General features: G+C 44.2%; 1 protein-coding gene across 2 annotated transcripts; it reads left to right on the plus strand.

Annotated features, from left to right (window-relative positions):
- Positions 1-12,563: 12,563 nt before the first annotated feature.
- LOC125526856 lies at positions 12,564-16,038 on the plus strand. Of its 2 annotated transcripts, XR_007291916.1 has the most exons (4): positions 12,564-12,920; positions 13,468-14,623; positions 14,795-14,883; positions 15,369-16,038. XR_007291916.1 is itself a non-coding variant. In XM_048691474.1 (3 exons), exons 2-3 carry the CDS (start codon positions 13,525-13,527, stop codon positions 14,812-14,814), a joined length of 1,119 nt encoding a protein of 372 aa, XP_048547431.1. In that variant the 5' UTR covers positions 12,564-12,920; positions 13,468-13,524; the 3' UTR covers positions 14,815-14,998. The 2 variants fall into 2 exon arrangements, 1 of the variants encoding a protein (XP_048547431.1); XM_048691474.1 differs by lacking the exon at positions 15,369-16,038 and having other exon boundaries at positions 14,795-14,998.
- The last annotated feature ends 4,149 nt before the right edge of the window (positions 16,039-20,187 follow it).

Consider the following 20,187-nt stretch of genomic DNA (forward strand, 5'->3'; position numbering starts at 1 on the left):
AGGCCCGGTACAGCGATCCTAATAGTTTTTTTCTTTTATTATTAGGGAAAGATTTTGTCCATATAAATTATAAAGCGTATTATGACATGAGAAGAAAGCGTATTGTGACGGTGAACCCACGGAGTCAATCCGTGCTTTATTATTAGGGAGAGATTATTTACTTCCAAACTGAAATTTATGAGTCCTTATTTATTTTTATAGGACTAAAGTAAAAGATCTTATGGAACTTTATTGAGAAAGTATTTAACACGGTATATTTATAATTATAACTACTAAAAGAGAGTTTATGAAATGACTACCACAACAGATAAGCGTTCATTTTGTGTTAAAAAAAGATAAGAGTTCATTTCTAAAAAAAGTGTTAAGAGTTCACGATATTATATAATGTGTATAATCGTGGGATAGGGTTGCTGAAAAGTACTAGTACTGGTAAACGGTAATTTGGTAGACTTTCTAAACTCATGTTCTGGCGCCCCTCCTTAAGAATTCCCCCGCTCCCCTGCTCCCCCGCTCGCAACCACGGCGACCTCACGCCTCCCGCTCGCCATTGCCAGATCCACCGCAGCTCTCGCCGCGCCAGCCACTCGACATGCCTCCTTGCCAACGAGGATCACGGGCAACAAGCGCGGCCGCACCCCCTTCCCCTCCTCAGTTGCCTCGTCATATCCACGAAACCTTCCCGGAGATTCTGAGATTGATCTCACCAGTTCCGCGGGGAGTGCTCATGGTGACTGGGGCTCGGAGTTGGGTGGAGCGGGCGATCAGGATCCGCGACGCCACCGCGTCATGGATCTGGCGAGTTCGGGAGTGGAAGGCGGCAGATCGGGCGGTGGCGGCGGCGACAGACCCAAGCACGAGATCTATGGCGCTGCAATATGCGGGGACCTGTCAGAGGAGGGCGGATCTGGAGCAGAGGACCCTAGCGAAATTGATCCACGACGAGGCCACGATGGAGGAGAGGGCAAGGATGCCCGCCTTCCCCCAATCCCCGTCGGCTGCGTTTGTGATGTGGGCGCGGGCGGAGGTGAAGTCAGAGGATCCATGGAGGGCACGGCGGTGGGAGTGCATGCTGGGGGTGATACCATCAGGTGCATCTCCGCAGCATGCATCCTCGTCGACGGCGGCCAGTCGAGATTGAGCGCGGATTCCCAAGTGGAGGTGAGGGCTCTGGAGGGGATTTCTGCTGCTACTTGCCACAATTTTCAATCCACGCCTCCTGGCTCTCCGATTCGAGTGGCACATAAGCGTGAGAATCAGCGGGCGTCGTCGCCGTCGACATTGGTTACTTTTTGTCCGGCGAGAAAAAACTATGGGGGGCGCTCTGTCACTGTGTGGAGGGCCTTGCTTGTCGGGTGTGTGGTGGATGTGAGGTCCGAGCTAGAGACACTTGGCAACTTCTGGTTGGCTGGCGCTCGAAAAGGGGAGACGCCCAAGCAGAAGACGCTTCCTGCATATCCTATAAGAGAGAGCAAGGCCCAGTTTGTTCCCCCAGCTAGGGTTCATCTCCGCCGCTGCCGCGGGGCTCCTCCTGGCTCGCTAGTGTGGGTCAGGAAAGATTTGTTTGAGCATGGAGAGTTCTCTGCCAAAGATTGCCACCCTGTTGGAGCGGCTGATCACCTGCCCCTTCCGAAGCAGTTCAGTTACTCCAGGGATTGTTGGGCTAGAGAGCACGGGAGAATTCCATTTGCTGCTTTGGTCAAAAGGATGGCCGGAGCTGGAAGAGAGGGTTCTCGAGGAGGAGGGAGATATGTAGCAGGGAGGGGAAGAAATGAGATAGGGCGTGGTGGGACTGCTAACCCCAAATCTTCAGGAGGAGGGGAGACACAGCACCAGACTGCTCGACCTCCTACGACCCAGATGCCTCCCATCTCTATCTACTCAGGGCCACCGATTGTTCCTCTACCTCAATCGAATCATATGTTCCCACAGGGCCAGATGTATGCAGGATTTCCACCAGGAGGATATGCTCAATTCCAGGGTGTAAGTCAGTGGCCTATGCAACAGCAATAATTCCCTTATCAGTTTCCTTTGCAGCCGGGCATGATGCCATACCAATAGCAACTACCTTTCAACTTTGGGAGCTCATCTGGTGGCAATGGCCTAGCTTTACCCTCTAGATCCAGCAAAAACAAGAAGAAGAAAAATCCCAAAGGGGGGGTTGTGGACAACAATGCTGATCAGATACAAATCATCAGTGATGTGGAGGGGAGTGCACCTTATAATGTTGATCCGAAGTTCATTGGAGCCATATGCTATAACTGTGGACTGTCTGGACACTTTGTTGGGATGTGCTCTCTGCCTAAGAATTGTTCCATCTGTAAAACTGCTGGCCATCATATGGATGTATGCCCCACCTGGTATAAGCCATACCCTGCTGCACACTATTGGGGGAGTGCTAACACAGGCCTGTGGTTCTTCCATGTGGAAGCTGGAGATGTTAGTGATAGCAATTGGCTTAACTTTGGAAATGTAGGCTTAGTGGTTGTGGAGGAAGGGAATATCACAGGAGATGAGCTTGGGCAATGTTTCACTGAGATGTGGAAAACCAACTGGCCATGGCAGATAAGACCATATGATAAAAACAAATTCCTGGTGAGGTTCACCCCAAATAAAAGAATTGATGAGCTTGCTGAGTACCCATCCATGAATCTGAAAAGGAAGAAAGCAACTATATCTTTCATGAAATGGGGAGGAGAAATGCCAGAATATGACTCCTTGACAGAAACTTGGATAGTAATGGAAGGATTGCCCCCAAAGTGGATAAGCTGGAGTGTTATAGCTCAAGTGGCATCCATTTTAGGGGTTCTGGTTAATATTGATTGGCACATGATATTCAAAAGCTTTTATGAGAAAGTGAGAATTCAAGTTGCAGTCAGAGACCCCAGCAAATACCTACTGATAGAGTGGTGGAAATTCAGCATGAGCTGTATCTGTTGAGGTTTGCAGTGGAAAAAGATGCTGAAGAAAGCTCCAACTCTGACAACCCATCCGACCCTGCTAGCAATAAGATTGAGGACACCAATGTCAATAGTGATGATGATCTACTGGGAGAAGAAATGGAAACTGAGATGGAAAAGTCTGGGAAAATATTAATACCCCACGGCCCTCTGCTGGCACTGCGATATTAAGTAATGAAGACTATCTTCTGGTATTCTGTAGTTATGGCCACTTTAGATAGAGTCTTTATTACTGTAGACCCCAAGTAATGAAGACTCTATCTAAAGCTCTTACATAATATTAATACCCCAATGCCCTCTCCCACTCCACAGTAATGAAGACTCTATCTTCTGGTATTGATATGGGAGATGAATGCGTGACAGCTGCTCAAAATGTTGAGATAATAAAACAGATTGAGCTAGACAGGTTAGCTAAGCTCCAAGACAATAACCCCGAGATTTTTCTCCCTCCTGATATTGATATCACAGGAGAGGAATTTAATTGTGTTGAGCCTGATCCCACTAGCAGAGATAAAAATGGGGATAATACACATAATAATGTGCATGATACCTCAGATGTGCCATGGGTTGAGGTGTCTTCCCATAGGAAGAGTAAAAGTAGGAGGAGACTAAAAATTTAATCATGATAGGTGTATTTTGGAATGTTAGAGGACTAAATGGATCCTCCAAAAGCACTAGGGTGCAGGAGCTCATTAGAGCACATCACCCTGATTTTATTTGTCTTTCTGAATCAAAAACAGAAAATTTTACCGGTTCCCAACTAGAGGCCATAGATGTTGGCCTTGAATTTGTGTGGAACTGGCTTCCAGTTGTGAATACTGCTGGAGGGGTGTTGGTGGGTGTGAAAGATGATGTGTTTGAAATTATTAGTTATGACATTCACATCTTTAGTGTTGCTCTTATGCTGAGAAATAAAATAGACAACATCATATGGAGACTAATTTTTGTGTATGGTTCTGCTTATGATGCTTTTAAACTAGACTTTATTCAAGAGCTGCATAGTGTTTTTGATATGTGGGATGGCCCTACTATGATAGGTGGGGATTTTAATCTAGTCAGAGAGGCCTGTGACAAAAATACTGGTGAGATAAACCAGCATTGGGTAGATCTCTTTAATGACTGGATTAATAGATTTGGCCTTATTGAGCTCAAAAACTCTGGGAGGAAATTTACTTGGGGTAACAACCAGGATTCTTTAGTTATGGCCACTTCAGATAGAGTCTTCATTACTGTGGAGTGGGGGAGCTTACATCCTAATATTCAGGTGAAAGCTCTGCCTAGAGTGGCTAGTGATCACACTCCCCTGGTGGTTGATACATGTGCCATTAAGTGAAGGAAATATGCCCTAGAGGCAATAATAAAGTTATTATTTATTTCCTTATATCATGATAAATGTTTATTATTCATGCTAGAATTGTATTAACCGGAAACATAATACATGTGTGAATACATAGACAAACTTAGTGTCACTAGTATGCCTCTACTTGACTAGCTCGTTAATCAAAGATGGTTATGTTTCCTAACCATGAACAAAGCGTTGTTATTTGATTAATGAGGTCACATCATTAGTTGAATGATCTGATTGACATGACCCATTCCATTAGCTTAGCACCCGATCGTTTAGTATGTTGCTATTGCTTTCTTCATGACTTATACATGTTCCTATGACTATGAGATTATGCAACTCCCGTTTGCCGGAGGAACACTTTGTGTGCTACCAAACGTCACAACGTAACTGGGTGATTATAAAGGAGCTCTACAGGTGTCTCCAATGGTAGATGTTGGGTTGGCGTATTTCGAGAATAGGATTTGTCACTCCGATTGTCGGAGAGGTATCTCTGGGCCCTCTCGGTAATGCACATCACATAAGCCTTGCAAGCATTGCAACTAATGAGTTAGTTGCGGGATGATGTATTACGGAACAAGTAAAGAGACTTGCCGGTAACGAGATTGAACTAGGTATTGGATACCGACGATCGAATCTCGGGTAAGTAACATACCGATGACAAAGGGAACAATGTATGTTGTTATGTGGTCTGACCGATAAAGATCTTCGTAGAATATGTAGGAGCCAATATGGGCATCCAGGTCCCGCTATTGGTTATTGACCGGAGACGTGTCTCGGTCATGTCTACATTGTTCTCGAACCGTAGGGTCCGCATGCTTAACGTTACGATGACAGTTATTATGAGTTTATGCATTTTGATGTACCGAAGATTGTTTGGAGTCCCGGATGTGATCATGGACATGACGAGGAGTCTCGAAATGGTTGAGACATAAAGATTGATATATTGGAAGCCTATGTTTGGATATCGGAAGTGTTCCGGGTAAAATCGGGATTTTACCGGAGTACCGGGAGGTTACCGGAACCCCCCGGGAGCTATATGGGCCTTAGTGGGCTTTAGTGGAAAGGAGAAAGGGGCAGCCCAAGGTAGTCCGCGCGCCTCCCCCCTCCCCTAGTCCTATTAGGACAAGGAGAGGTGGCCGGCCCCCTCTCTCTCTTTCCCCCCTCGAGGAATCCTATTCCAACTAGGATTGGGGGGGGAATCCTACTCCCAGAGGGAGTAGGACTCCCTTGGCGCGCCCTCCTTGGCTGGCCGCCCCCTCCCCCTTGGCTCCTTTATATACGGAGGCAGGGGGCACCCTAGGACACACAAGTTGATCCTTGAGATCGTTCCTTAGCCGTGTGCGGTGCCCCCTGCCACCATATTCCACCTGGATCATATTGTAGCGGTGCTTAGGCGAAGCCCTGCGACGGTAGAACATCAAGATCGTCACCACGCCGTCGTGCTGACGGAACTCCTCCCCGACGCTTTGCTGGATCGGAGCCCGGGGATTGTCATCGAGCTGTACGTGTGCTAAGAACTCAGAGGTGCCGGAGTAACGGTGCTTGGATCGGTCGGATCGGGAAGACGTACGACTACTTCCTCTACGTTGTGTCAACACTTCCGCAGTCGGTCTGCGTGGGTACGTAGACAACACTCTCCCCTCTCGTTGCTGTGCATCATCATGATCTTGCGTGTGCGTAGGAAAATTTTGAAATTACTACGTTCCCCAACATTAAGATCCCTAAAAACAAAATGTTCAGGTTTGAGAAATGGTGTCTTGAGGTGGAAGGTTTCAGGGAAGTGGTGATTAAAGCTTGGAGTACTGAGTGTCACTTAGTTAAAGCCATTGATATTTGGCAGTTCAAAATTAGGATTACTAGAAATGCTATTAAAGGGTGCTGCATCAATTATGAGGCTGCCCAAAATAGACAGAAGCAATCTCTAATTGCTGAATATAACTTCCTTGATATTATCGCAGAATCCCAACCTCTTTCCCCTAACTCCAGGAATAAAATTAAATCTATTTCAGGTGAGCTGAATGATATCTGGACCAGGGAGGAGATCAAAGCCAGGCAGAGGTCCAGAGAGAGGGACATCCTGGAGGGAGAACATAATACTGGATACTTCAAGGCCATTGCTAACCAGAAAAGGAGAAAGAAAAAAGTACTGATGCTGGAAGGAGAAAATGGTCCTGTGAATGATCCTAAAGGTATTCTAGATGTTCTTGTTAAATTTTGTAAGAAGTTATTTGGACACCAAGATAAAATTGGCATCACCTTAGAAGATGACTTTTGCGGTGATGATAGTAAAGTTACTAGTGCTCAAAATGATATTCTTAACACCCCTTTTACTGAGCAAGAAATTAAGGAGGCAGTCTTTGGCTCTTATGCTGAGGGGGCTCCTGGACCTGATGGGTTCCCTTTTTTGTTTTACCAGCAATTTTGGGATGTTATTAAGAATGATTTTTTGCTCTATTTAGAGACTGGGAGAAAGGTGAGCCAGATTTATTTAGACTCAACTTCTCTCTACTTACCCTAGTTCCTAAGGAGGTGGATGCTGTCAAACTTGAAAAGTTTAGACCCTTGGCTGTGACTAATTGTAGCTTTAAAATTTTCTTCCAAGTGTGCCACCAATAAGTTTGGCCCCATCTGTAATGAATTGATTTCCCCTAATCAAACTGCTTTTATAAAAGGCATGTTTATTGTGGAAAGCATTGTAGCTGCACATGAAATAATTCATGCTATTCATGCTAGGAAAATTTCTGGTTTTGTTTTCAAACTTGACTATGAGAAAGCTTATGACATGGTAAATAGAGAGTTTCTAGTAGATATGATGTCCACAAGGGGCTTTAGCCCTGACTAGATCAATAAAATTAAGCCTTTGTTATATAATGGATTTGTTGGTGTCAGGTTAAATGACATGAATAGTGACTTTCTTGACTGGTAAGGGAGTAAGGCAGGGAGACCCTACTTCCCCTACTATTTAATCTTGTAGCAGATGTCTTCACTAGAATACTAGACAAGGCATCTTCTAACAAGTTTATTGAGGGGTTTTTTCCTCCCTCTAATCCTGCTGGAGTAATCAGCCTGCAATATGCAGATGATACTCTCCTTTTTCTAGGCAATAGTTTAGACCAGGCTAAAAACCTAAAGTGGCCATTATCTTGTTTTGAACTGATCTCTGGCTTGAGGATCAACTTCCATAAATGTGATTTGGTCCCCATTAATATTAATTACGATAGGGCTAATATTTTTGCCCAAGTCATGGGTTGTAAGCTGAGAAGTTTTCCCATTAGATACCTTGGAGCTCCTCTTCACTACAATAAACTTAGCAAAGAGGATCTTCAGCCCGTGGTTGACAAAATTATTAAAAGAGGGGCAGGCTGGAGAGGGAGGCTCCTGTCCTTTGGCAAGAGATTAATATTAGTACAATCCTGCCTGGCTAGTATCCCTTCATATTTGCTAGGGATAATTAAATTCCCTAAATGGGCTATAGCCCTGATTAATTCTCAACTGGCTCACTGTTTCTGGGATGATTATGAGGGGCATTTTAAATACCACCTTGCTAATTGGGGGTCCCTAGCCACTAAAAAGAATTTTGGTGGTCTGGGTATAACTAATTTGGCAGATTTTAATCTTTGCCTTCTTGCTTCCTGGGGCAAAAGATATATCTTAGATGAGGGTAAGATCTGGAAGAATATAGTTGACCATAAATATAATATTCATAATCCTAATTTTTTGCCTGCTCTAGTGTGGGAGCCTCACCCTTCTGGAAAGGAATACTCTGGGCTATTAAGGCCACTAAATTTGGGTATGCCTGGAAGGTGGGTAATGGCAAGAGTATTAGATTTTGGGAAGATTGCTGGTGTGGTGAAACTAATCTTGCTACTCAGTACTGGGGGCTTTACTCCATTGCTATGGACCAGCATGCTACCATTGATGAGGTTTGGGGTGGGGTCAACCTCAAGATTAATTTCAGGAGATGTTTCTCCTCCAACATGATGATTGACTGGAATAACCTTTTTCAGGAGATTAAAACTCTAGTTCTGATTGACAGACCTGATACCCTTGTATGGAAATACGAGACGAAGGGACTGTACACCGTAAAATCCTTTTACAATGTTGTTAATTTTAGGGGGATCCTCCCTGGGAATATTCCTGTGGTGTGGAAAATAAAAATACCTCCTAGAATTCAAATTTTTCTCTAGTTGATTGCAAGAAATAAACTCTTAACCAGAGACAACCTTTGCAAGAGACAACATGTTCCGGATATAACTTGCCTTTTTTGTTCTAAACATGAGTCCTCTTGCCATTTATTCTTTTCTTGTGTTGTTGCTGCTGAACTTTGGAGAGTAGTTAGGGAAGCGGCCAGTATTGATATTTGTGATAATATACACAAAATGCTGGAATGCTGGATCAGCAAACCTAACACTGCAGTTGCCTTTGTGCAAGTTGCGGCCCTGTGGGCTCTCTGGAAAAGCAGGAATGACATATGTTTTAATCGATTGACTTGGATGGGTATGCAGGTGATCATGAGGAAGACTACAAAAAACCTATCCTTATGGGAGGTGGTCTGGCCAGATGCTGCCAAGCCGGAGCTAAAAGAGATCGTGCGGAAGCTGGAGCAGATGGCAAGAAATCCCCCACCCCTCTTGTGGCCAGATCCAGGTTGATTGGGGGAAGATATGGGGAAGAACTCTCTGGGAGCGATCTGATCATGCTTTGATATACCTGGCGCCGTGGCGATCTCCAAAGCATGAAAAGCGTGGAGAGGCGACTAAGGGCTGGAGCTCCGTCCTGTTTTATCTTAGCTTCTTTTGGTTTTAGCCTTTCTATTGTCGAGGGGAGTTTCCCCCGGCGGGCATGTTGCTCTTTAGTTTCCTAAGCTTTTAAGCTTTGTAATACTTCATTGATACATGACCGTGTTCTGCTGGGTTTCATTGTTAATGCAATGGAGCCGGGGCTAGGCCCTTTTTCTATAAAAAAAAGTTCCACCTCTGACTTCCCCATCAGGTCTCCCTTCTGCTCACCTTTCGCGACCATGGTGGTCAGCGCTGGTTTGGATGGAGTTCTGTATCCTATGTCTAATGATGAGTAAGTGTCTCCAACAAATCAAGTGATGGTGTATTTTGAAACTTGTCGCAATGATTCTTCACCTCCCCTTGGGGCCACACATGTGACAAAGAGGCGTAGGGGAAGATGATCCTCAACGGTTGATCCTTCGGTGGTATTCCTTAGTCGGTTCCATGGCGAAGCTTTGGCCCGTCCGGCTTCATCCCACTTTTTTCTTTTTTTTTCTTGTTGGAATAAATCTCAATTAGATGGTATGTTGGATGGCATAATTTCTCCTTTTCGTCCACTTTTTCGATTTAACAGTTCAAAACTATCAGTCCAACAAAATAAAAATTGTATAAAATGATTTGTTTATATATACATGTGTCAGAATAAGTTCTTTTGGTGGCTGAGTCAGGCTGCAGAGCCCCAAATATCCTCTGACGAGTTGAGCCGCGCCCTTCCATTCCGCCGCTAGGGTGTGGAGGGGTCACGGTGGCAGGGGCTTTGGCGCCGTGGAGCCACGACGGTGTCGACGGTTGCTTCGCGGACGGGGAGAAGAGGGGGAGCGGAGGTGGCGCCATGGCAGCCGGGCACCACATCTGCGATGTGTGTGCTGGAGAGCAGAAGGTAGTGAGGATACGTAGGCCCGAGAATTACTAATATGAAATATATCTATTATTTATTTCCAAAATGAAATTTACGAGTCCTTATTTTTATAGGCCTAAAGTAAAAGATCTTATAAAAGTTTACTGAGAATGTACTTAATACGGTATATTTATAACCACTAAAATAGAGTTTATGAAATAACTACCACAACAGTTAAGAGTTCATTTTTTACCAAAAAAAACTGTTACGAGTTTACGATATTATAATGCACATAATCATGGGATAAAGTTGCAAAAAGCACTAGTACTGGTAGTTTGACGGACTTTCTATACTCATGTTCTGGGACCCTTTCCTTAAAAATTCCAACTCCGACTTCCCCATGAGGCCTCCCTTCTGCTCGTCTTTGGCGACCATGGTGGTCAGCGCTGGATTGGATGGATTTCTGTATTGTAGGTCTAAATGGTGAGTAAATGTCGCAAATAAAGTGATGGTGTATTTTGAAACTTGTCGCAATGATTTTCATCTCCCAGTGGAGGCCACGCCCGTGATGAAGAGGTGTAGGGGAAGTGATCCTCAACGGTCGATCCTTCAGCGGTATTCCTTAGTGGTTTCATGGTGAAGCTTTGGCCTGTCCGGCTTCATCCCCATTTCTTTTTTTTTTGTTGAAATAAATCTCAATTAGATGGTACTAGCACACATGCCTTTGCGTTGCAACGGGATAATAAAGTTACATGCCTCTAGCTCAATATAAGAATGGATCAAGACCCTACATGTCCGTATTCTCTAGTTCAACATGGCGCCCTTTAATTAGAGCCAAACCAAATATTCTCTGTTATCGGCATGTGTCCACAATTTCTTTCAATTATAATTAACCACCATATTCTTTTTTATTGGCACATGAAAGCTACCACCATCAATAATTTATGATGTCCCTTGTTCTGAACAATCCGACTTAGCTCGATGTCCGGATGCGGAGCAAGCCCAGTATGTGAGTAATTAAACTCATGACCTCAAAGACCCGATCACATGTTGCTAGCCACTAAAACAAACACGTCCTGCTAACCAATGCTCAATGTGAATATTTAAGAGTATAGTACAACATCAGATTCGAAACATTTCTTCATTTTATGAACTTTCCAAAAAATCATAATGATGAACTACAAAATATACTTGGCACTGCGAACAACTTTCCAAATTACAAACAGTTTTTTAAAAATTCCATACATTAAAAAAAATTGAACGAAACATTTTTTGAAATTCACAAACATTTCTTAAAAGCATGAACCTTTTATAAATGTACGAATAATTTTCAAATTTGTGAACATTTTTTGAAATGAGAACATTTAGAAGAAATTTAGAAAATGTATTTTTAATGCAAAAATTATTTACAATTTTTGAACATATCACTAAAACAAGAATATTTTAAAATTTATAATTTTTTTTAAATGCATGTTTAATATCTTGAACAAATATGGAAAAAGCCAAACATTTTTTAAAAAGAGAATATTTTTTAAAACTTCCGAAAAATATCGGAACGATACAAGATTTAAAATTGCAAGCATTTTTTAAATAAGAACACAATTTTAGATTTGGTAAATGAAATACCAAATATACTTGGCAACATGATATTTTTTTTCCAAATTAAGAACATTTTTTTTTTTGAAAATTCAATGCATTTTTGGGAATAGCAAGAACAAAAATTTGAATGGAACATTTCTAGAAATTCACATATATATATTTATTAAAATACGAATAATTTTGAAATTGTTAACAATTTTTAAAATGGGAACATGTTTTCAAAATTCAGAAGAGTTTTTGAAAATGTGTTTCTTTAATGTAAATATTATTTTCAACTTTTGAACGTATCTCTAGAACAAGAAGAATATTTTTCGAATTTGGAACATTTTTTAAAATCTTGAACAATAGTGATAAATTTTATAAAATGTTGAACATATTCTGGAGAGACAAAAAGTAAAATTCCAAATAATTTTTAAAATTGGAAAACATTTTTAGAGTTCGTTACTTTTTAGAAAAATTGATCTAAAATTAAAATTCCGAACATTTTTTAACTTTGAATTTCAGTGGAAAAAAGGAAAAAATAGACGTGTAATGTGAAAATTAAAAAGAGAAGGAAATAGAAAAGGAAAAATATAAACATAAACATAACATGGAAAAAATGGGCGGCCCAGTCTTGGGCCTCCTGTGCATAGATCGAACTATTTGCCGCACTGTGCGGGAAATAGGATATTTTGTTGCTGCATGGGCAGGAAAAAATGGGCTGACCTTACTGGGCCGTAGCGCACGCAGCCCACGTACGAAATTGTAGACATATCGTTTTTCCTTGATAACAGATGCACGTACAAAAGTTTAGTACGACCTCGAATAGAAAAAATATTTTTTAGCGATGAACGGATGAAAAAATCGAAGAAACATACCTTACTTTATTAGTAGGCATAGATATAGATATAGATATAGATGTTGGAGGAAATATTTTCTCTCCTTTTCATCCCTTTGTTTGATTTGGAATTAAAAAAACAGTCCAACAAAAGAAAATTTGTATAAAATGATTTGTTTGCATATACAGGTGGCAGAGTAGGTGGTTTTTTTTTTTTGAGGTGGCAGAGTCAGGCTGCAGAGCCCAAGCCAAATCCCCTCGGTCTGGTTGAGCCGAGCGGTTCTATTCCGCCGGTAGGGTTAGTGGCCGCCGGTCCGCTGCCGCCGCCGCCGGCCGACGCGTTCACCTTCCTCCTCCGCCCTCCCGTCCCTGAAGCTGCCCCGAGGTTCGAGCCGTCGCCGCCGCCGTCGGGTTCGCTGGATGTGTCCCCCCTGACCCAGCGCGCCACTCGCCGCTCCTCCCCGTCAACCACCGCCGGCCGGAGCGCCTCCCCACTTCTCCACCGCCATCTAGGCCCCGCTCGCCCCCTGCGCCGCCGCCCGGAGTCGTACCTGCAGCCGCCTCCCCGTTCCCCACGCAGGTAATACTCTGCTAGTAACAAATCTTGCAAAATCTGCATAGTAGCCAAATCCTGCAATCCCTTGCTTCATACTGCACAAATGGAAGATTCCTAGCTAGTAAGAACATATGAGCTTAACCTGTACGTAGACTCTAGTGCAGAAACAATAGCCTAAGCTTTGCACTTTACAAATGGGAGCATTCCCCATGTCCAGGTTTGTAATGATTCAGCAGGCTGATGTGATTATATAGTTACCAGTGAAGCTGTTTATCTGATAGGATTGGTCATGACATGTCTGTCTTTCTTTCCTAGTTCTACCAAACAAGCAGGTGGTGTGGTTTTAGTAGTTGATATCTGTAATTACACTTGAATTTTTTGTTTTTATCAGGGGCATGGAAGTGAATTTAGGATTTAAATGTGGCTGCTGAGAGAGACCGATACCGCTCCTCCTTGTTTCATCAGAAATAAATTGCTTGCGGAAATTGTTCAACTGTCTACTTCTGACAATAATATTATTTCCTATTCTTGGTTTCATGTTCTGATCCATTTTCTCTAACTTTATTTACAGTGCCACACAGACCTAGCAGCTAGCTACCTCTGAAGGAAAAAAAAACTTGTGGCCACCATGCCAGCAGCACCGCCGCCGACGCTCCCTGAGGAGCTTGTCGAAGAGATCCTCCTCCGCATCCCGCCCGACGAGCCTGCTGGCCTCCTTCGCGCCTTCCTCGTCTGCAAGTCCTGGAGCCAGGCCGTCTCCCATCGCGGATTCCGGCGCCGCCTCCACGATTCCCACCAGGCACCACCCGTGCTCGGGTTTCTCCATGATTGGGACGACGAGGACATCCCCGACTTCATCTCTGCCACTGTGTCGCCCTTCTCCCTTGCCGTCCCAGACAGCTGGCTCTGGCAGGCCGTTGACTGCCGCCACGGCCGCGCACTCTTCCTCTCTGATGACCCTTATGCTGAGGAACTCCTGGTGTGGGAGCCAATCACGGGTTCCCAGCAGCGTGTGCCAGTGCCCGTGATGTCTGATATCGGCCGCACAACCGCCGCAGTGTTCTGCGCAGCAGACGGGTGTGACCACTGCAACTGCCATGGGGGCCCTTTCTGCGTTGTCTTCGTCTTCTCCGTCGACAGCGAAGATCCTGATGACGGGGAATATGACACGGCGGCATGTGTATACTCGTCAGAGACCGGTGCTTGGGGTGAGCTGACCTTGATGCATGGGGAGTTTTACATGCATTTCACATATTATTCCAGTGTGCTTGTTGGGGAGTCTTTGCTCTACTTCATGACTGATGGTGGGTTGATCCTGGAGTATGACATGGCAATGCATGGGCTGACTTGGTTCAAGGCACCATACTCTTGCTACTCTAAGGGTATACCCAGTTACATTCTCATGCCGGCAGAGGACGGTGGACTGGGACTCGTTGAAGAATTGGATCCGCATCTGAAATTGTGGTCAAGGGAGATGACTGATGCCCGATGGATACCCAGCCGGATTATCAACTTGGGAAGTTTGTCTCTAAATGGTGCTCAAATGGGTGCAACATGTCCGGTCCACGTGTTGGGCTTTGCGGAGGGAGCAAACGTCATTGTCGTGACCACTGCTACCGGCCTCTTCAGAGTTCAAATCCAATCAGAGGAGATAACCAGGGTGTGCGATGATCATGGATATGGTAACCTGATTCCTGTTGTCGGCTTCTACACTCCTATGCCTCGAGGTGAGCACCTGAGAAAAAGGGCTATGATAGGTAGCACTAGGGTTATTTAGCAGCTTAACCAACTAGTGATTGAAAAGTAGTTTTTTCTTTTCTTTCCGTGGATGTGCTTCTTGGTGCAAATTCGATTGGCTATGTAGCTAGCTTGACCAAGCTGTTTCCTTCATGTTACAGTGGCAGAAGCTGAAGCATAAGCTGGTGGGTTGCATTGAAAATGGTGAATCCTGGAGTGCAGCCTGATCGACAGAGGTGGAGTTGGCCTTGTATGTTGCTGACAATTTTGTGCCATCTATCTAATCTTGTCGTGGGTTGAGGATCTTGTTAAGCCACTGGGCCTTTTGGTCTTTTCCTTGAAATTACACCAAACATATTGTTTTATTTTCTCTTGGAGTCACCATGCTTTCTCAAATATGCACAATCCTCACTCTGAACCCACCTATTCTAGGACAGGCTGTGCCAGATCTTCTCAATTCTGGAGAGCCTTGCATGCCATAAAAAGATGGTTTAAGTCAGGGTTGGCTTATAGGGTGGGAATTTCTTAGGTCTGGCTGGTGGACACACCTTTAGGAATTCAGTTCAGTACCCTGTTTTCTTGTTGTGACTTGTGAGCAACAAAATGGGGTGGTTTTATCCTTGGTGAATGGGAACTACTTCAAGGTTTGCTGCCAGTTAGCGGTGTGGTGGCTTTAGCTGGTGGTTTTCATTTTGTCCAGAGTATTTTGTCAGCTGTTTTCTGGCTGTTTTGCAGGATCTATCTGGTGTTGCAGAGCGTCGATGGCCTTGTAAAGCTTTCAGTAAAAGCTGGGCTTTGGGGTCTTCCTGTAAAATACACCAACTGTCATTTCATTTTGTTTTCTCAGCCATGAATACACCCATCTGGACACTCACTAGTCAGAAATATTATATGCTCTTATCAAGTGCGCAATCCAGGAATGGGCAGTCTATACAAGTTGTGCTGCAGCTTAATAGTAATGTTTACGTATCTGAACAGCAGCCGGTACGCCAGGTTCGTCAGAGTTAACAGGCTAGGTAGATGAGGCAGCAGCTGTAGCACTTGAACGTTTTCTTCTCAGGTTCTTGCTTTGCTAGAACTGAACTGCATTTTAATAATTAAGTTTCAGCCTTGTAAGTAAGTCGACAGCAGGGAGAGTGGATGCACTGATCAGCATACAGCAAACATTCATGATCTTCCAAGGTCGCCGTCGTCGTCATCTCGCATGTAGGCAAGAGGGAACGAAAACAGAGGAGGCCCTGTTTTGAATCTTGGACCTTCAGGGTTCAGGTTCAGGTTCGTCAAGAGGCTGACGCACACCTGCAAAGAAACATTTATAAAGTCGTGAATCACGACCACTGGATGAAATTAATTGCCTTTGAAATCGTTGACCATGAAGCACTTCCTCGAGACTCATTGCGTGTTACTTCTGTAGTTCTGTTTTTTGGATGAAGCAACCAATTTAACTTCTGAATTCAGATTTCTACATTCACCCTTGGCTGTGAATTATTCTGCACGCAGAAATCCAGCAATGAAAAACGAAAGACTAGGAAAATGACGAACAAGGTAATTTCTACATTCATCATGGATACGACTGCTCAGTCATTACTTTGAGTCGTTGGTCGACAGGTAAATGCCAACTGAAACTAGACAGTTTGACACACAAACATTATCATACATACGCAATGTCTACCTTCTTTAGGCCTTGTTTGGATACGGTGTTTTAGCAGAACTGGTTTTCGGTAGACTCACGTAACCATGTAACAAACTTAAACCTTGTTTGGATTCCGCAGGAAAAACATGGATAAGTAGGATTCAGTTTCCACAAAACCAGTAACATGCGTTTTGTGAAAAACGACTAATAGCTGTTTTTGTGAAAACACGATTGTAGAAACTCACGGCAACTGATTTCTCCTTCCGCATGAAATTCATCAGCGCAGTTTTTGCCTTACCGCACCTGAAGTTCATTCAAAGCCGCCGGCCGGCATGCACGCCGATTGACTTTGAGCACAAGCGCTCTACCGTCGGCCTGGTCGAGCGGAAGCGGCCGCCGCCGTTCGCGCGCGCCAAATCATTGAAGGGAAGCGCCCGGCGTCATGTGCGAACGCCTGAGTCGTCGAGGAAGCGGCCACTGCCGCCGTTCGCATGCATCATGTTGTCCAGAGCAAGTGGTCGCCGCCGAGCGCGAACACCAGAGTCTCGAGGGGAAGCGGCCGCTGCGCACGGCGAGCCGTTGAGTGGAAGTCGTTGCTGTCGTCCGCACTTCAGCGGCGTCCCCGTTGGTGAAGCCTCCAATGAAGGAGAGAGGAGCAGCAATCGGGGGCTAGGCGCTGATTCGTCTAAGGCCGAGAGGAATGGAGCACACCTGCAAAAAAAAAGAAAAAAGAGAGGAATGGAGCAGCGATGTTAGCGAACTAAGGACGAAGGAGGAATCGGAGAGAGTAGAGGAGAAACTCGAGGGGAGCAGCTGCATATACGTGTGCTTCAATGGATAAGCAATGGCGGCCAATTTGGAGAAAGTGACGAGCAAAGATTAACGAGTCACGGGGCTATCTACGTAACCAAACATAGTTTTTCATAAACCGATTATTCATAAAAACGTAGATAAAACCGATTTTCCTAGAAATCAGCTTAAAACGCATTTTCTATAATCTTATTGCTAATTTCCTCTATCCAAACAACCACTTAGAGTATTATGTAGCTGGTGGTAGCATCTATGAATGAAAAAACCGACATGTTCCTTCCAATATTGCACGAAACTTGTTTTGATTAGCGTCGATCGAGACATATTCAGAAAAAAAAGAGGCCGAAGAGGGATCAATACTTGCAAGTGAAGACAATCGCAGACAACGAATTTCCCAAGACTGGGCAACCATGAATCCTTGTCCATTTTGAAGCCATGATGTTTCTCAAGCCAATCAAATATCTTGAGTGCATGGCAACTCCGGATCTCCAGTACCCGTAAACTAGAGTTCAGATCTCCCAGTGAAGTGCAAATACAACTCTCCAAGTCTGTCATTTCAACTAAAAACAAGCTCCTCCATGGTGGTATTGATACTTCCCTTACTTTCCACATGTTGCTCAACTTCAACCCTGTAAGAAACGGAAACCATCCCAGAAATGGAAGTATCCAGCACTCCACACAGTTCTCTAGATGAATTATCTGCAAAGAGGTATGCCAACCATCCAATGTTTGATTGAAAAACTTGCTTGAAACTTGAGGCGGTGAAGGTGAACCAAGATCAACATGAGCGTCATGAAGTTTTAGATACCAGAGATGTGTACAATTTACCCAACTATGCGGAAGGAATGAAAATCAGCAGATGTTGCAGACAAATGCAACACTCACAAATCATGTTGCAGACAAATGCAACACTCGCAAATCATGTTCCTTATGGATTACTTCTTGGAAGGCTTTGAAGAATAAAGAGACATACTGACCAATTAACACTAATGTCCTCAGTTCTGATACCAATGCAAATGCACTTCTCAATTTTTGTTCAAACTTCTCACTATGGGGGTCTGTTGATAGAATGATAGTTTGATCATCCATAGGATATACATAATTAGCTAGTGTTGGCAAATGGTGTATTGTTGGCAATATTTCAACACATACCATCCATTGTTGCAGACTCCCTTCTTGAAATAACCCTTGCAAAATCATGCATAAGAACATTAATGTCATAGGAAGTTTGTTTGCTCGAAGAGAAGACTTCTTCATTTCCTTCAACATGCTCAAAGAAGCCTAGGTTCACCAAGTTAGTTAGGAATTCCCCATCTCCTACAAACTCCAACTTGAATGATCACACTTGATATAGAACACTATGAGAAGCATTGTTGTAAATGGAAAAACAACTTGTCATAGCAAAGCTTTAAAGCCGACAGATGCCACTAGTGAGTTGCATGGATTTCTAGTACTCATTCCTCAGAATGTTGAGGAAACACAGGGCTTGGGACGAGATGAGGAAACAACCCCGACGTCGTCCCCCGCACGGGCCACTCGGGAAGCACACAAACCCTAGCCGTGGTACCCGCCGCTCCTCCTTCCTCCCCTCCCTCGCCACCGGAGGAAGCCGCCGGGCTAAGCCCAGGCGAACAACGACAGCCGCGGGGATCACCTCACTCTCATGACGGTTGGGTGGCGCGAGGCGTGTCCCTAATCTGATCCACATGAACACGGCAACTGCTCCCGATGGCGGCATATGCAACCATTTGGAGATGGTGGGTGGGTGTGGAGCCATGGAGGATGGGTTTTGATGCACATGGATCTCTGTGTGTGGGCCGGTCTCCGGCCAGATCTGATCAGATGTGTCACCGGGGGCTAACGTGCGTTGGGATCTCTTTTGGATGTGGACCGCGGCGTCGAGGTGTTGGCATTCCGCACGTGTGGTGGCTGGCTGGCAGCACGACGGCCCACGGCCTAGTGGTGGTTATCAAAATCTGATCAGACGGATGGTTGTGCCCCCAAACTGTGTTGCAATGACTCGTATGGCTCCAAGATAGCGGTGGTCATCAAAAGGTCTTCCAGAGGATTGACTTCGGTGATGAATAAAAGTATGGATGACGACTTGATGCAGATGGATGGTTGTGCAGTGGCGGCAGTTGCATCACATGTAACTGTTGGGATCACAGAAAAGTGTTGGCAACAACACATGAGTGACTTCAATGGTGGTTCTACTCAAGCACCCAGTCTCAAGCTCCGAGGCAAAAGCCTAGGTCAGACCTGAGTGGTTATACCTATCAATGATGATGTTTTTATTACATCGTTACCTTATTAAAGGCATTGCTCGGATACGCTTAGACTGATTCTTCAGGGTGAAAATCTAGATTCTAACCTTATAGTTGGATCCAATGACCGTGGCGCTTGAGTGTCGCTCCCTTCCTGAAGGCATTTCCGTTGGAGAACCTCATCGTCCATGTGGTGTCATGAAATGGTTGGTGCGGATATGGTCATTGTTATAGTTTGTCGATCGCAGATCTGATCGGTTTTTTTTCTTCCTTTTTCCTCACTTACGCATAAATTTTGTCTTATATGACTTTGCTAGTTGCCGACATCTTTTTGCGTATGTGAGTTGATGTTGGTTGTGTGCATCCTAGTATGTAGAGGTTGGGTGTGTGCTCAATGTGTTATGTATCTTCTTGATGCCCCATTTTGAGCCAATAAAATCCAACCTTTTTCGAAATTCCTCAGATTGTTAGCCCAAACGTTCAAGGGTAAGATGCTCCCTTATAGTGCTCCTACAGTATGTGTTGCTAATGCCCCCTCCCCCCCCTCTTTAATTTTTGTGCTATTTTTTGTCATATGTCTCTTAGACTTTTATTTCGCATAACCAAAATGCACATGCTTTAAATAGTAACCAGAAATATCTTTTTCCAACACACCTGACTTAATTGATTCACTTGTCCCTCTCCTTTTTGCAGTAGATGGTTTTCTATTTGTCACGATTATCAATTTGATGTTTACATAACCATATTTGAAAGGAGCTAATAGTTGACACCATTGATAGTCATTTTTGTCATCCCAAACCTAATCTAAAACAAGTAGAATCCTCTTTGATTTGATATTACCCTTCAA

Source organism: Triticum urartu, unplaced genomic scaffold (assembly GCF_003073215.2).
Source record: "Triticum urartu cultivar G1812 unplaced genomic scaffold, Tu2.1 TuUngrouped_contig_205, whole genome shotgun sequence".
Lineage (NCBI taxonomy): Eukaryota > Viridiplantae > Streptophyta > Magnoliopsida > Poales > Poaceae > Triticum > Triticum urartu.

Coding starts and splice junctions, on each gene's coding strand:
- LOC125526856 (XM_048691474.1), top strand. CDS start 13,525: ATGCCAGCAGCACCGCCGCCGACGCTCCCTGAGGAGCTTGTCGAAGAG. Junction 14,624..14,794: donor CTACACTCCTATGCCTCGAG/GTGAGCACCTGA, acceptor TTCATGTTACAG/TGGCAGAAGCTGAAGCATAA.